This window comes from Dasypus novemcinctus, chromosome 5 (genome assembly GCF_030445035.2).
Source record: "Dasypus novemcinctus isolate mDasNov1 chromosome 5, mDasNov1.1.hap2, whole genome shotgun sequence".
In the NCBI taxonomy this organism is placed as follows: domain Eukaryota; kingdom Metazoa; phylum Chordata; class Mammalia; order Cingulata; family Dasypodidae; genus Dasypus; species Dasypus novemcinctus.
The window spans coordinates 110,996,641-111,014,246 of record NC_080677.1 but is presented as its reverse complement, the minus strand read 5'-3'; the positions used below and the strand labels follow the sequence as shown (position 1 = coordinate 111,014,246).

General features: G+C 50.8%; 1 protein-coding gene across 2 annotated transcripts in view; it reads left to right on the top strand.

The window, feature by feature from the left end:
* PLXNA4 (plexin A4) overlaps positions 1–17,332 on the top strand; it is a 465,144-nt gene extending 447,812 nt beyond the window's left edge. For both annotated transcript variants that reach the window (XM_071215277.1, XM_058297369.2), the window contains exons 30-32: positions 891–1,103; positions 8,275–8,425; positions 10,470–17,332. In XM_071215277.1, the coding sequence (XP_071071378.1) occupies positions 891–1,103; positions 8,275–8,425; positions 10,470–10,565 (460 nt within the window). In that variant the 3' untranslated portion in view covers positions 10,566–17,332. The remainder of the gene's footprint in view (positions 1–890; positions 1,104–8,274; positions 8,426–10,469) is intronic.
* The last annotated feature ends 274 nt before the right edge of the window (positions 17,333–17,606 follow it).

Genomic DNA, 17,606 nt, shown 5'->3' with positions numbered 1-17,606 from the left:
CTACCCTTTCCTTCCAGGCCTCCTCAGCTAAGGAACACCAAGTCCATCTTTTAGAACTCAGGCCATCAAGTGCCATCTCCTCTGTGAAGGCTTCCCTGATACTTCCCCTCTGTGTAGACACCTTCCTTTAGCCCACATTGAGCCCTACAATTCTTCCATTCTAGCATCTGTAGTTTCCAAAGCAGGTACTTGGTTGTATGTCTGTCTTCCTCATGACCCCACCAGAATGCAGGCTTCTTAAGGGCAGAGGAGGATGTGTCCTAGTTGTCACTGTATCCCCAGTTCCTGGTATACAGTAAGTGTTTACTGGAAGCGGTGGGGTGGGAGAGGTTGACAACACCATGGGGAAGATGAGAGGGGTGAATGTAGGTTTTGAAATCTGTCCACATAGAAATGCTAAATCTTTAACAGCTACAATTAAACTGCTCAACTACAGTGCCTTCACAGTGCAGGAATAAGCTGATGTCATCAGACAGGGAAGGAGGGTGTGATCTCTTCCAAGCCAACATTGGATGGGCAGAGAATGAGGCATGGAACAAGATTCCTGGCTCACTCCTTAGAGTTTGCCAATTCAGTACTCCTTGTGTAATAGGCAGCAGGCAGACAGTAGAATAGAATCAGGAATTCCACCTTACAGACCACAGCATCGACTGCCTCTAACAAGGCCTTGTGGTATCAGGAAAGATTATGAGCCCTGCATTCAGACAGAACTGGGTGTCAAGGCCAGTTGCAGTACCCATCAACAGTGACCTCCCATCACCGGCACATCCCATCCTTGGCGTAGAGAAGGCTCTTAAGACTCAGTAGTTCCCTTGCCTTCTGGCTTTCTCCAGAGACTCCCCCAGCAATGCTCTATGTCCCCTGACAGTTAGCCTCTTCTGTCTACACAGCCTGCCTCTGAGGTTCTGGGTCAACATGATCAAGAACCCCCAGTTTGTGTTTGACATCCACAAGAACAGCATCACAGATGCCTGCCTCTCGGTGGTGGCCCAGACCTTCATGGACTCCTGCTCCACGTCCGAGCACCGGCTGGGCAAGGACTCCCCCTCCAACAAGCTGCTCTATGCCAAGGACATCCCCAGCTACAAGAACTGGGTGGAGAGGTGAGTGCTGGGCCAGGAGGCCGAGTTAGACCCCATCACTGAAGCAAGCAACTTCCCTTGACTAGAGATCTCCCTCATCCCCCAAAAAGGCTCATTCTTCTAGAAACTGGCCCTTGACAAAGTCCAGTCCTAGACTCCCAACCCCCACAACTCTAGCACCCAGTGGTATTGTCAGTTGAGATAGGAAATGGGAAGCTTGGCTTGAAGTTGGCACCATCAAACCAGCTTCTCACATGAGAGTCCCAGCCCCTTGACTCTCATGTGGAGAGATTTTGGTGCCATGGCCTTGCAGTGTTTTCTGTCCTAGTGGCCTGGTCTAATTGCACTGCCCACCTGTGACTGCAGGTCTCCCAGTAAGCAGTGGAGCTGGGTATTTCTTAGTACAAAGCTAACTCATGGTGAAGAACATGAATGCTTTGCCTGGGACAGATCAGCCCCTTTTGCCAAACACCTGAGCATGCCACCAGATTCTTATGTATTTATTACAATATACCTGTAATATAAGAGGACAGAAGTTATTTTACCTATATGAAGGTAAAAAATTTTACCTACGTGAAGGTGAAAAAATGCACGTGCAGAATGGGTAAGTAATCACACAAGATTATTTAAGTGCCCAAGATGAAACTAGATGCCAGGCCTTTCAGCTGACTCCCCAAATCTCCTTTCTACTCTCTGTGATACTTTCAGGCAGAACCTCTGCCCTGTGGCACCTCGGTGTGAGTTAAGAAAGATGTCCCTTCCTATCGGAAGATATAGTTCCACACCAGGGTGCATGCTGGGCTGAATGATGGGCTAGCTGTCAGCCCTGCTCTCCTTTCACCTTTATGCAGTGAGCAACGCACACAACTCTACGTGACAGTCCTGCTTTATGCTCCCTTTCTCTTTTTTCCAAATAGCATAAGGATAGGAATCCTGGGTAGAAGCTCACACTTGGTGCCTTTTTGAAGAGTTCAAAGAGACCAGAAATTGTTCTTGACTTGGCCATTGAGGACAAAATGAACAGTATCTTTTTACCCCTGGTAGACAGAAGGTCTCCATCATTATACTTAAAAATCGCTTTCCCTTGTACAGAGGGAGTACCTGAGAGGGTTGGAGTCCTCAGTAACATAACTCTACTAAAAAGGTTTAGTTTTATTTTCCCATTTTTGTCAGTCTCCCTTCCTCTCCCCACTGATACCTGTGGTAGACATTTGCCCTTGACTGCTGGGGAGAGAACTAACTCCTTTGTCCTTGCAACTGAATCACCAAGAGAGGCTCCCACTTCCCTCCAGTGGCTCATGCTTCTGACAACAGAGCTGCCAGGAACCAGTCCTCCTGTTTGGTCAGGCTGCTCCTCAGCAGAGAGAGAGAGAGAGAGGAGAGAGGAGAGAGGCAGCAGCTGGTGCTACTGGTTATCCAGGCCCTGACACAACCTCACTGTGCTAGAGCCCCAGGCAGGGCGGAGGGAATCAGGGGCGTGAAGGGCTGGGGGCATTTACGAAACATCTGCAAAGAGGACACTTCCCCTTAGCGCAGCCCGTTAGTCAGGCGGAGGTGAGACTAATGCATGCGCTGGGCTAATGACCTCCCTTTTGCTGGGTGCTAAATGAGATTTCTGCCATGCAGCTGCTCCAGGTCCTGAGTAACCCCAGTCCATTTGGTTATTTTTAGGAGTGGTTTGATGGTTTCCATTTTTTATCCCACTAGTTTCTTAGCAACCAATGGCGATCTTAGGAATGTCATCTTTCACTTCTTCAGGGTCCCAAGTTCTTTCTCGTCTCATCTTAGAGTGGGGGTACAAAGATGGAGGAAACAGGAAAGCAGCCAGGACGGGTCCGGAGAGTCAAGCCTAGGAGGTTCCTTCACTTGGTGAAGAATGGAGCAGTCCTACTCTCACCCCCTGAGGCCGGCCTCAGAGCTGGGTCCAGCTCCCTGAAGGGGCGAAGTCCCTCAGGGCAGCGCTCACTAAGGCTCCGCAGCGAGCCGAGCCGGCCTCCCGCCCTACCCTGCCAAGGGTAGCCTCCCGTGCAGGAGAATGGAGGTAGAAAGCCCCCCGCTTGTGGAAGGACTAACTCTTCTGAATACTCTGTCCTGCTGGCACAGGCCCCAGGCTCCGTGAGTCACTGCTGCAGGCTGCGCTCTGCCTGCTCTGGGACGACTAAGACTTCGCTGAGAAGCAGAGTTTCCTGGTCGACCTGCTCTACAAAGAGGTGGAGAGTGTAGGGTCACAAGAGGCCCCACTCCCTCTGTTGGTCGATCAGCCTTGGTGGTCCCATCAGCTGCTGTGCTGCCTGGTGTCTCTTGGCAGCTCTTCGTCGACACAGCCTCCCGCCATCTTCCCCCCCAACGTTGCATCCCTTTCCTGCCTCCAGATACCCTGTAATGCTAGCGACTCTGTCTGCCATGCCTCCGCACAAGTCGTAGGGCTTTTGCTTGTGGCCCAATCTAGAGAAAAAAGAGGAATCACTTGGTTTTCCATTAGAATTAATTGCTGCAATCGTCTTACAGTACTGGACTCCCCAGTGCTGTCACCACAAACTGGTGTGTCATGATCAGTTGTAATTTCTCTTTCATTTCCACAGCAGTTAAATTTTCATAGTTTCATAGTGATTTCCGCTCATTTTAAATTGGAAGAGCTTCAAGGCTATTCCTGTAGCAGCAGAGTCTCCCTCACTTGCAGTCTGTTAGTCTTTCCCAAGTAGGAAATGAGTAGGGAGTGGAGACATGGTCGGTCCACTGGGAATTGGACCGCAGCCGGGCCACACATTTGAATGTCATCCATCACACGTGTCATGGCATGAAAGAGGTTAAGAATTTTAAATATTTAAATATGCCCCCTAAAGAAACCATCCATTCAAATATACACAACCATGACAGTTCACCCTGGGAGCAGTACTGGAGTGAGGTACAGGGATTTCATGAACTTATTCATTAGTCTGCAGGTCACGCATTTATGACTTTCTATCATGAGCGTATTGGGCACTTGGGATGGATTAGGCTCGATCTTTCCCATGAGGCTCTCATGCTCAAGGAGGACACACAGGCATGCGTTCAACGGGTCCCATGAGCTGTGAGTCAGGGTGTCAGTCTGCTGGGCCTGGAGAGGTCAGCGAATGATTGACAGAGGAAAAGATTTGCACAGGGCCTTGAAAGGTGAGTATCTGGGGACATCAGAGCCTTGGGTTCTAAATGTCTCTTACAACTCTGTTTTCATCCTTGAGGTATTTAAGGGAATGATGGCAACACTGTGTTCTTCTCAGACTCCTGGGCATTTCAGACCATCTTCTCAGCCCCTCTAGAGCCGCTCTAAAAGGCTGCCATCACACACTGGGCCCAGGATCCCTGCCGGTACCCCCCACCCCTTAGGAGCCCACAGATGCACCACACTGCAGACTGGGCGGCAGCAGAGGATCCAGCCATTCTGGGGCCTTACCCTTTTTAGCAGCTCCCAAGGACTAACGTGGGGGCCAGGGAGGTGCTGGCACTATGCCAGGTATAAACTAGCTCTGCAGGGAGAGCTGGGCAAGGCCAGTGATAGGACCCAGACTGCCCACCATGCTGGGCCTCAGCCGGGCTCTCAGGCCAGCTCTAGGGGGTGCTGGAGGGAGGAGGGTTTCAGAGCATCAGTGCCTTCTCACCTGCAGGCAGAAATCCTGTGGGAGCAAGTTCAAGTACAGGGGCCCAGGCTGACCTTTTCCTTCTTCCCCGCACAGCCAACCGATGAGAACACTTGTTTGAAGTTCATTAATGGGGCTTAATTGCATTCTTCACAATCAATAAGGTTTCTCAGTGGCAGAGACCAGCACAGAGGCCAGCCAGCCAAGCACCTAGAAGGAAGCAGTTGTGCACACAGCCGAGAGGGTGCCACGAGGGCGTTGTTATCAGGCCCCCGGGGTGCTGGTGAAGGGCTGGGGCTGGGCAGAGCCCTGGAGGGAAGTGGGAGGAGATCAAGGCCAGGTCAGCAAAGCCCTGCTGGGAGGATGGGGCAGAACCTCAGCAAACTCCAAGGCCCACACCCATGGAGGGCTCTGGGTGCCCAGCTCAGCTCCACTGACGTAGAGCTGGCTGAAGACGAGGTCATGTGGTTGAGCCCTGTGTGCCTAGTATGTGGCCACAGAGGGTCCCTCCTCCAAACCAGCTTCCTCAACACAAAGGCAACAGAGGAGGGCCTGGAGCCGGGAGCTGCCCAGTGCACACCAGACCTCGCTGTTAGAGACGGCGACACACAGCGCGCCCTGGACAGACAGGTCACCCCATTACCTTGGATGAGATACCTAGAACCCCTCCCTCTCCCTTCTCCCCACACCACCCTCAACCCCCACGCCTACCCTCTTTCTCATACACACATTGGATTCATTTCCTAGGGCTCCCATAACAAAGTTGCACACGCTGGGCGGCTACTTCACTCTCAGTTCTGAAGGGCTGAAATCAGGGTGGCAGCAGAAGCCTCCAGGGGAGGCTCTTTCTTGCCTCTGCCAGCTTCTGGTGGCCCCAGGCGCTCCTTGGCTTGTGGCCACGTCACTCCCATCTCCGCCTGTCTTCACCTGGCCGCCTTCCCTCTGCCTCTGTGTCTTTTCTCTTTTTATAAGGACACCAGTCATATTGGATGGGGGTCCCCCAATATGTCACATTCACAGATACTGGGGGTTAGGACTTCAACATATCTTTTTTGGGGAACACAATTCAACCCATAACACACATTCACACTAAACTATTCTCTTTGGAGAAAGAGATGGGGCTTTTAGTTCCCTGCCACAAGGCACTTCATAGCTCAGGGCCTGAGTGCTGTCTCCAGGGGTCCCCAGCTGGGGCGCTTATACATCCAGAAAGGTGGTGATAGGGACCCTGAAGTTTGTAAACAGCTCGTGGGACCTTCCATCTACCTGTGAAACATTTCACAGGCAGGTCACAGAAACGGCAGGAGTGTTTGCTTTTGGTGGCAATTTCACCATTTGAACCTGGACTTTTCCTCCTGATTATCTGGGTGACAGAGTATAAATGTCTGGTGGAAGCAATGGGCCCAGAGGTGTTCCCAGAGCTGTGTAGATGGTGCTGGACCTGGTACCAAAGGGGAATGGGGTCATTTGTTCACACCTTTCACCAATCCAATATCACCTTTGAAGATAATCCTTTCCTTGACAAATGCAAGTTTTTTGGTAGGTGTGGGTTGTGAGGGGACAATGACACAAATCTCCTTGGGAGTGGTAAGGCCAGGAACCATGCTGAAATCCCTGGGTCTCCAGTTATAAAATGGAGCAACGGCATCTACTACATTCCAGATAGTGATAATGAGTTGAGTGTCTTCCTGGGGTTTTTATTCCTGGAATGTCATGGGTGCGATATTGGTGGGAATTGAGTTATCCAGAATCCTGGGTATTGAGATAACTGGGGCTCTGTTTTATGGTGGGTCACCAGCCTTGAAGCAAGCAGGCTCTTCTGAGATGGAACAAAGGAACCAAAATAAAAGAGGAGGAGGCGGAGCTAAATGCCTGGGGAGGTGAGGTCTGATGATGGCAGAAGAGGCTGGGAGGAGGGAGATGAAATTCCAAAAGGAGATTTTGAAGGACTGAAGTCCAAATTAGGCTGGGGACAGGACCAGTTCACGTGAGCCCCAGGCTTCTGAGAAGGGCCCTGATGTAAACACCTGGTCTTCGTAACCTGTCTTGGTCTCAGGCACCAAGACCTCATTGAAATGTAATCAATTCCATGAAGCAGGTAGGGAGTGTCTTGTATGTGCCTGGTTCGTGAGGGACAGAGGGATGCTCCCCTCAGCTTCTCCCTCTCTGCCCTTGCCCTTGCCAGAGGGCACAGGCTTCATTTCACTCCCTCTCTGCCCTCCCCGTTTTCCAGAATGAACGACAGGTCTGCAGTCACAGCACGGCTGCGGCTGGGAGCAGGGCTGCTGCACCAGCCTTCACCAAGCCGGGGAATGCTCTGGCAGCAAATTGAACTGTCATTCCCTGGCAGGCCCTTGAGCCTGCTGGCTAGAGTAGCCCACAAGTGCCACCTCTGTCAGCCTGTCACCCAGCTCCTGGCCCCTGAGAGGGAAATAAACACAAGACTCCTGATTCACGTTCAGAGCAGAGAGGGACGTGGGCTGGGAGAGATGCAATGCCAGGGTCCAGGGCCAAGACTGCCTGAGCTGCCTAGGATACCCCCACTATGCTCAGCTGATCAAGCCTGGAGCTCTGGGGCTCTCCACAGGCTCTCCATTCTTCCCTGTGCTTGCACAACCCCGCCCATGACTCCTCCTTCGATTCTGTGACTGGGTGCCTTACTTGCCTCACCCTCATCCCAGCTTTGGCCACGGTCTCCCCCACCTTCTCCTGTGCGAGGCTCTAACACTTGCTTGCTCTAGCCATGAAACCACAGGGACTTGGTCCAGGCTGGGTTACCACAAGGACTCCCGAGTTTGCTTCCCCACCCTCCCTCCCTCCTGCCGTCTTAACAGCTACCTGGTCTCTTTTATGTCATCCATGGACCCCAAAGTGCATATGAGAGGGTGGGAAATGGCTGTCTTAGGGACACTGGGGCCTTTCAGTTCCTCATTAGGAAACTACACAACTCCTCTCTGGCGGGGGAGTTGGGGTTTGGAGCATAAAATGTCAAATTGCAGAAATTAAAAATGTAAATGCTGGCATCTAATTAACCAGTTGACAGCAGTGCACAGCTGCAAGTGACAGTGACTGATTGCCTTCTGCCAGCCTTTCTCCCCAAGCAGCCCCCACCCTTCTCCCATTTAACCCCAAAAGAGGGGAGGACATTAGGGAAGAGCAAGTGCTCCGAAGAGCCTTCAGGTCCTGCTGGAGGGGACCTCGTGTGGGAAGGGGTGCTAGGAAGCCACCAGCGAGGAACTGGGCCACCTCTCCAGGTCTGCCAAGGATGCTCCAGGCAGGGCACTCCCTAACTTGTGAGTCCCATGACTGTCCATGCTCTGCCAATGTCCCGGTCACCCCCCAAATTCCTTCTCCCTGTGCCTCCAACATTCAGAGCTGCAGAGGGCTCTCCCTGGGCCTGACCTAGAAGTCCAGAAGGAAGAGAGACCACCCATGGTCCCCAAATAGTCCCAACCCAAGTATCCACCCCCCTGAGGACAGGCTAGGCCTGTGGCCACAGACTCAGTGCTGGGAGTTTCTGTCTCTCCTCTCTACTCCATATGAGCTACTCCAGCTTCTTTCCCACCCCTCGGCAGGTATTACTCAGACATCGGGAAGATGCCAGCAATCAGCGACCAGGACATGAATGCGTACCTGGCCGAGCAGTCCCGAATGCACATGAATGAGTTTAACACCATGAGCGCACTCTCCGAGATCTTCTCCTACGTGGGCAAATACAGCGAGGAGGTGAGCCCTCCTGCTTGTGGCCTGTTGGGGAGGAAGGAGGTGAGGGGAGAAAACCATGCTCAAGGCGGCCTCCATGTATAAGAGGGGCCCCCACAGACACCCCCAGCTCTGCTGGGGACACCCTCTAGTAGGGCCTTGGGGGCTGAGCCCGAGGCACATTCCATTCCATGAGCTCTGCATCCAGCCCTGCTCTTCTTCATATAGATATCAACTATCTGTTTCTAACAGTTTTTTTCTCTGTTTACTTGTATTTCCCCCACTCCCCCTGCCCCCTCCATTCCCTCTCTTTTATTTTCCATTTCTCTCTCTGACCTAATTTTCTTTAAACAAGCACCTCCCATTCCCATGGGCACAGCAGTATGGTCTGGTGTGGTATAGAAAGGAATTAGGATAGGGTAGAATGGGAGGGAACAAGGTAGGCTAGACTAGAATGTGCTTTTAGTTGCTCTGTTCTCGAGTTGGAAAACCTCACAGGCGGTGCTTGCCTCTAGAGGCAATGCCTTCCTCCTGGGCCAGTACAAAGGTGCTTCTGGGAGTTTTCCTGGTCATGCAGGCTTAGAGCAAGTGGATTCAGAATCCAGCTTCCCTGCCATCTCTGTGAGTGGAAGGTGGTCACAGGAGCCTGGAGCCAGTGCCCCAGACTCTCTCCTTCCTTGCAACCTTCTTCACTGTCTCATCCCTGAGGTACCCCAGGTGAAGGAAGAAGCCCTGCCAGATCCAGCCCCACTGTCCCACCAGCCATGAGCAGCAGGGTGCTGTGAACCTCTAATGGAGAAGAAGACATCAGGGGTCCCTTAGTCCAGGGTCCCCGGTGCCAATCTGTAGGCCAGTGTTGGTACAGGGCAAAATTTTCACCTGCCCATGGCCACAGGATAGTTTATGGCAAGATAAGGTCCTCCCTGCCTCATCTGGGCAGAGACTGTCCTTTAGTCTACAAGTACACTCATCTACCATCTACTTTCAGGTCCAAATATCTAGCCTTTGTGAAATGACGGTACTGCTACCTAGCAGCAGTTGGTGGCCAACTAGATGAAGGCAACTCTATCCTAGTCTCCCCAGTTAAAAATTAAATTCTCTGGGCCTTGTAAGCCAAGGCTCTGGGAGTCACCCCTCAAGACTTCAGCCTCCTCTGTCCTTCCTCAGCCCTACTCTCTGCCTCTGAGATCCCCAGCACTGGTTGACTCTACCACTGTGCCTCTCCTGGCCCAGGCATGGTGCTAAGGGCTTTCACAAATGCTGTCTGACTTTATCCTCTCCATGGAGCAGGTCAGAGGGGGGCTGGTAGCTCCCACATTTCATAGACAAGGAAACTGAGGTTTCAAAGAGGTTCCTTGTTTAGCCCCAGATCCCTCAGCTGGAAACTGGCATGGCCATTATTCAACTCACCTCTTCTGAGTCTGAGTCGAATTCCAATGTATTTCCCACCAACTGCCGACTGCCATCATCCTCCACCATTGGTCTGACCTCAGAAAACAATTGGTGGCTATTATAAGGTGCCGACTAGTAAAACTTAAGACAATACTCTTCAGGGAGATGTGTTTTTAACAGGCAAAGTTCGGCCCAGTGACTTTTTAAATGTGAAATTTCAGCCTTCAGGGAGCTGATGGGAAAGCTTTTCTTTTTTTTTTTTTTTTGAAAGAGGGATGGGGTTTTTTGATAGCCACAAAATCACATTCTGCTAGACCCTGAACGCCACACTTTTTTGCATTGGCTGTGGAACTGGCTGCTCTTCCCCTGCAGGTAACTGTAGCATCATTGTACAATTCTCTTCTGCAAAGCATCTGCCCACTGTCCACTGCTTTTCGTGGGCAGTAGAATATACAAATTTATTGTGTTGACATCCTGTGCTCATTGACACGGGGGTGTCTGTACACTGTACCCCATGCTGCCCCCTCCCTATTGCCCAGCCCACCTACTTAGCCATCAAACAGCTGTGGGCATGTGCTCATGTGCTCCCATACCTTTTGACTACTTAAAAAACATAAACACCCTCACACAAACTAGTAACCATCTACCTCCCTGTTCCTTCCTTGCCCTTCCACAGATCCTGGGACCTCTGGACCATGATGACCAGTGTGGGAAGCAGAAACTGGCCTACAAACTAGAACAAGTCATAACCCTCATGAGCTTAGACAGCTGAGAACTGTCCTTCCAGGGCTGCCCTGGAGGGAGGGACACACCAAGCCGTGCCTCAGTCTAGATTATCATCTTTACCAAGTGCAAGTTCCGACTGGCATCAGCAGCATCACCTGAGCAGCGCTGTCTCCCTCTCTGCCTCTTTCTGCCTCTCCCTCCTTCCTGGATCCCTTCTCTTTCAGTTGCTCTGCCAGCTTGATTGGACCAAGCCACCGATCCTCAGTTAGTCCAGGGATGGCCAGACCCACCACGAGTGACCTGACCGGAAGATGTCAGAGGAGAGCTCTCCTTCCCAGCTGCTGCTGACCCCTTGCATTAGCACTGGGGCCCAGGCATGAATGAGGAACTGTGGATAGAGGGCATTTCTGTGCTGCTACTTCATCTTCTGCTTCTTGAGAGCCCTGCTTTGGTCCAAACCTTGTTGCCTAGAGAAGAGGCAACAAGCTCAGTATTATCTTCACTGGGAAGACCTCGCCAGGCTTTCCCTTCCCACAGTTCCATCTCATGGGGCCAGGCAGTGGCATGGTCACTTTGCAGCTGTGAGAAGAAAGGCCATAGCTCCCTCCATATAGCAGGGCCGGTGTGAAGAGTTGGGAGGTGCTCCATGGGGTTGCCTCTCCCCTGCCGGGATGCCAGCAGAGTTCTTCTTGCCCCATTCTGTGGTTTTCCAGTCACCAGGCTCACAGAGGGAACTGCCTACCCAGTCTCCTTCCCTGCCTGTGGAGACTCAGGCAGGAGATAAAACTAGCAGTTCGCTTCCACCCTGGAGATGCTCCTAGCCTTCTAATCTGGCCCCAAGTGGCAGAGCAGCAGAAGTGTCACATGGAGGGGAAGAAAAAGAAAGACAGTTGCATCTACTTTGGAAGCAGAAGTCTTGTTTTCCAGCCACCTCCAATTCAAATGAATCACTAGCATAGTCTTGGTCTCATCCATTGCCAGAGCCTCAAATGCTGTCTAGGAAATGCATCTGCATCCTCCTTTGTCATTGTTCATCAATGTGAAATGCACAGCGTGTCCAGGAGATCCTACCTCCAGCGTCTCCATGGTTCCATCCCCACCATCCTTCCGGACAACTCGCTAGAAAGCTAGGGCAAACAGCCTAGCCACTGCTCCTCCTGCAGAAGCTGGTGCCATTGCTACACACATGACTTTGTTCCTGGACTGCCCAGGCCTCCTTAAGAATTATTTCATCAGCATCTCATCTGTCTCTTTAGCCACTCTCCTTCCTCATCTCTTCAGCCGTCAATCTTTAAAGAAACACACTCAAGCACAGCTGCAAAGAGAAACCAAAATCCCAGCCAACCTCCACCTCCAGCTTGTCACGTCAGAGAAGGATGGAAGAGTCAAGCTGAAGAAATGGGAGAAGGGACCTACAACTGACCTCTATCCTGGCTGCCATCTCTTCATCTGCCTTTCCACTTATCCATCCATCATTTTAGCAAGCCAGGCAAATGTGTGCTCAAAAATAGGTATTAGGTGAGCAGGGGCTATGGTGAGAGATGGTGTAATGGAGCATTCTGGAAACCTATAATCTTGAAGGACCTTAGAGGCCACCTGGTCCAGCCTCCTATCACATGCAAGAATCTCTCTTGGCAACTCTAGGAGACAACAAGAAGCATCATCTAAGTTGGGACTGGGGATAAGGATTCCATGGTCTTGTCTTCAGTCCTTGAACATCAGACATGATTCCTTTGCCATCCACTCAAAGTAAGCCCCACGTGGAAAATGGAAGGACTCACACCATTTCCAGCAAAGTCCATGGCGAGTCCTGTACTTTTAAGAACGCTACCCCCCTTTGGATATGAGTATGTGTGCGTGTGTGTGAACGCTTGTGCACGTGTGCGCGCATCTGTCTTTCTTTCCCAGGAGAGGGCAGAGAGCTCAAAATGAGGTCTTGTCCTGTGTAGGGGAATGTGGAAGATTTACCCTTCCTTGTCCCTTTGCTCATCAATTCGCCTTGCAGCTTCAGGAAGCATCCAGCCTTGCTTTTAACACAGAGTGCTGGTGGACGGCTGAGGCAGCGTGAAAGGAGCTGTCACCTGTCCATAGGAAATCAGGGTGGTCACCTGCCGAAGCCTGGACTATGGTGCTCGACTGGAAGCAGAACGGTGCTGGCCTGGAGCAGGCCGTCATGTGCATTGGTGCAGGACGCGTGGTGGAAGTGACAATGGGCACCCTAACAAGCAGGAAGAAGAGAATGGGGACAGATGCATTTTAAGGGAAAAAATAACCAAAGGTTTTGGCAAATGAGGTGCCGGGTGGAGAGACACGGAATTTCTATCCTTGATCTTTTTATTTCCTTTCCTCCCGAGAAGCCACGGCAGGGACCTGGCAGGCCAGAAAAGGAGCATGTGGGAGGTGGGCTGAGGAAGCACCTCAGTCACAAAAATATTTTTGCACATGTGAGGGGTGGGGGAGGAGAGAGACACAAACATATTTAACATAAATCTGCCGAGTGGAAGCTGTGTGCGTGCGAGTGTGTGTATGGGCGAGTGTGTTTTGACTTATTTTTTAAGTTTTGCACAGATAGAGAAAGAAAAAGGAACAAGCAGAAAAAAAAAGACTGTTATGGTTCTGCTGAAGCTTTTATTTTTTACTGGATTATTATTGTTATGGTTACTTTGTCGGTACAGAACTTTTTCCATGTTTTTATTATAAGATAAACTTCAAACACCTCAGAGAAACAAATGTCAGGAAGAAAGAGTTGGGGAGGAAAGACACGTTTCCTCTCTCTCCCTGTTTCTCCCGGGGGAAGGGGTCTGGGGCAGATTTTCCTTAACTGATGGGGTGGGTTCTTTCTAACGCTTTGTTTGCCCAGAGTCTCTTTGGCCTGTTTGGGGGTGAAGAAACAGGATGAAGCTGCTCAGAGCCACAACCCATCTTGCCTGTAAAGATTCTCTTTTGTTGTTTGTTTGTTTTCCATTTCTTCAGTTTAGATTCTTGGTGCACGTGTGAGATGTTTAGAAACAGACAGAAGGATCAAAAAAACTGTCCTTTCCCCGAATCTTCTTTCCAATCTCCCCCTTAGGAGCCCTGACCTCCTCCTGGCAGCCAGAGACCCGGGGAGCCGCTCAGGCAGGCTGCGCGCCAGTGCGCACCGGAGAGGAGACGCCAGCTGGCAGTCGGTCCTGGGTGGGGAGGGGACTTCCGGCCTCCCTCGGTGACAGAATGACTTTGCAGGCTCACGGGTCTGTTTAGGGTGGAACCCTTTTCTAATTCCTTCAATTTTGGGCAGAGGGCCCACCCCTCCTTCCCTGAGACCTCCAGGGTCAAAATGGTGCCAGGACATCAAGCAACCAAACTCACTGACCTAGGTCAGGTGGAAGTTTTGAAGGCTGGAGGGAGAGGGGCTGAAGACATGGCAAATGGGAAGGGGGGCTTTGTGGGATTCTGAATTTCAGAGTATGGGTAGAGGGTAGCCAGGAAGGAGAGCCACAGGCTGGTATTTCCCCTGGGCACAGTCTCTCCAGCTGTGGGGCTTTGAGAGAGTCCCTGACAGGAGGTGAAGTTGGCTATTGTGTCAGTTATTTCCTCAGGAAAATCATTTTCTTGCCTTCTTCTTTCAGTGTGGTTTTAAACTGGGGGACAGGAAATAACCTGAGTGTCCCACAGGCCATGGTACCCCCACACCCCTTGTGTAACAGGCACACCCAGAGCCTCTCCTGAGCAAGTGCCAGAGAGCGAGATCAGAGATGCTCGAGTCTGAGGCAGGCTGGACAGGACTGGTCCCGGAGAAACAGGAGTTGCTGACAGGTCAGATCTCTAACGCGCTCCCTGGCCCCACTCACCTCCCAGCCCGCGGTCAGGGCTGGTGTTCTGTCCCAGCATGTCACCCTGACTTTTCTCATCCCTGAATTCTCCAGTGCCCCTGGCACACCTGGCTTCCGAGTGGGCCCCGCTCCCAGATGCGAGCACACCCCTTGTCCCTCTTGCCCACCTCCTGCACGTGTAGCCTCCACCCGAGGCCATTTGTCCTCCAGAACACATGAGCTGCTCTGCTCTCTCCCTGGATGGCTCACCCCTCGGTCCAGCCCTCTGCGATTGTGTGAGGCCCCTTCCCACCCACCCATCCTGCCTGGTCTCGGCACTGCCTCCCCGAGTGGTGGGGGCGCCCTCATCCAGGCAAGCCCTATGCTGCTCCCCCCACCAGAGGAGCCACGAGCCATTGGTGTCCCACACGGCTTCCACTGCGAGAGGCAAGCCTCCTGCTGCTATTCCCGGAGCCCTACTCAGTGCTGTTCTTGGTACAGGTGAAAGCATCACTTTAGACTTAAAACGGAAAGTCTATTTTCTTCTTTTCCTGTAATGAGGGGACACTTCCTTTGGCTTCACAGGATGCAAATTCTTCAGCGTGAAGGGCCAGTAGTAGAAATCATCTCGAGCACACTTTCCCACCTGCAGGGGAGGCCCACAGTGAGTCCTTTCTCTGCCCTGGACCACATCCCACGCTGGCTCCAGAAGGCCTCAGAAAGGCGTTTCTGTGAACGAACAACCTCCAGGTTCCCAGAGCCCTCACGCTGCCCGCAGACACCCAACACCAGGCGACTGCTGCCCCGGCTGCTCCCTGTCCTTTCCTCACAGAGGTCTCTCAGTCCCTCACGCAGCTTGTCAGCTATCAGGGCCAGTGACAGAGGGCCCCTGGCCGCGCAGCCCTTCCCCACTTTTTAGCTTAAGTGGCCGGTGTGAGGTTTTGGAGTTATTTTTTGCTTGTATGTTTTAAGGGGAGAAAGACATTTCTTTACCAGTAAGTTCCAAGGGGATGAGTGCAGCCTCAGAGTCTGGGGGGTGAGGGGTCCCCTGTGGCTGCCGGTGTTCTTTAGGTGCCTCCTGCCAGCACCACTCCCCCGTCCCCAAAAAAGTTCTATTTGTAGCAAAAGAGAGCCTTATTTTACGGAATGGGAAGCTGAGTACAGCCAGAGATCACGCTGAGAAGGCAGCTCCTGAGCAAGGCTGAGACACTGTTGGGCCTCTCTCTTCTCTTCATGGTGCTCCAAGGGTGGTTCGACTGGGAAACTAAAATGACCATGTGCCCCATGTGGACTGGAATCTCTGCAGTAAGAGTTTCAGACAGAAGAGACTTTTTTTTTATTTTACTATAAATCTTTGCCCCCCAGTGAAGTTATTTTTTATTAGAGGGAGTATCCAACTTTAAGAAATATATAGGGTATTTTGTTGTTGTTATTAATGTTATATATACTCACTAGACTCCCAATTAAATTCTTTGAGTAGACGGGTCCCTACTGGAAAGCAAAGCAAAGCTAAGCTAAACAAAACAAAATCCTTAGTGAACAATTTTTTTTTTCACAAAATAAATATTTAGTTTTTATTGGCAGAGATAACTGGTCTGGGTAGACCAGGCATCTTGAGTTGGGGGAACCGTGCTTTCCCTGTAGTTTACTTCCTCTGATTTCTTTCTGGTCTTAACTCTAGGCTGCCCCTGGTATTACTGAAACCTACCTGCTTCTTGTCAGCGTCCCCAGAACTGCAGGGAGACCCTATTAGAGACTGGTCGTGGAGGGCCCCAAGTTCCCTCTCCCCGAGAATGCCAGTGCTCGTGGCAAGTAGACTCTGTCTATGCAGCTCATCTTCTACTGGTTTCTTTTTCTGGAATTAGAACTTCTTTTATTAGTATCTTTGTTCTTATTACTCAAGCATATTTGGGAAGGGCTCCCCTACAAGAGTAGAATTCAAGATAGGATACGGTTCAAGGGCAATGCAAAGGAGACTTAAGAAACCGAGACCATTTTACTAAAGCTTACGTGTACAGAGGTCAGCCGTGCAATACAGACATGGAAACAAAGATGGGACACATGTCTTTAGTTTTTTCTCCTTCCCACTCTCTTCCCTGATGCTCTGGTCCACTTGTCAGCGTGTTAAATCTTCCGTTCTTTAAAAGGCAAAGCTAGTTTACCTCAATCTTGTTTCCATTTGGAAACCAATGACTTCGTGTTTGGAGTGGACACCCCTTACCTTCACGATTCCCTGCCTGGCCCTGCTGTCACTGAGACCTGAGGTTCTTGTTTTGTCATGCAATGGCTGCTCTGGCCAAGGGAAGGAAGGGCTGATGCAACTGCTGTCCTCCCTACTCTAACTTGCCGGGACCAGCCTATCTCTTCCAGCAGAGTCCCTCAAGTTACCATAGCAACCAGCAACTCCGGGGTACCACAGCAGACAACAGCTCACTTTGCCAAGGTGTAGGGGAAGAGGGTTTCTGGCCTGGTCAGATGACCCAGAGTTAAGTCCCAAATACTGGAGAGGAAGAGGAGAAAGGGGAATGAATGACTAGGTGGCTTAAGGAACAGGCAGGGGTCTTCAAGTCTCAGAGAAAGGCCATTGAAGGAGAGAGGGCAGGTCACATCTGCTACAGTTGTCATCCTTCTAACCCTGCCCCACTGTTTCATTAAAGCTCCCACCTCAAACACTGACCCTTTATTTGAAAAAAGCAAAGCATATCTTTAGACAACAGTGTTATAATGAGCCTCAAAGAGAGGTAGATGAAATCTATTAGAAGAAGAGGGTCTTCGGTTTTGGTTTTTAAACAAAACTATCCTAGAAAGATTTAAAAAGATTTTAAAGAAAAGTTTTTAAAAAGGAAACCTATGCTATTTAAATTGGAGCCCAGTTGTAACTTGGTAAAGGCAAGCTTCTGTACCTTTGTTATAATTAATTGTATACCTGTGTATGTAAATATAAGGCATTCCTATTTTGCAGTTCAGAACAAAAAAAACCTATTTGTAATATAGAATAAAGTTTATTAAAAAATAATAAAAATGCAGTTTTGTATTTTGAGTTGATGTGACCGAAAGGGTTGGGGCGGGGAGAAAGCTGGCTTCATAAGTAGGTGATAGCTCCATAGCACAGAGATGTGGCTTCTTTCTTCTTTCTCCAGCCACATGATGTTTAAACTCAACCATCAGAGATACATCCATTTCCTTGAGGCTTTATCCTCAGTTACAAAGCAGAAGTCCCAGAGGTGAGAACACTTGAAGTTCAGGGGATCAAACATGTGGCCCCTCGTTGCCTTCAGTGGACTTCACTCTCCCAC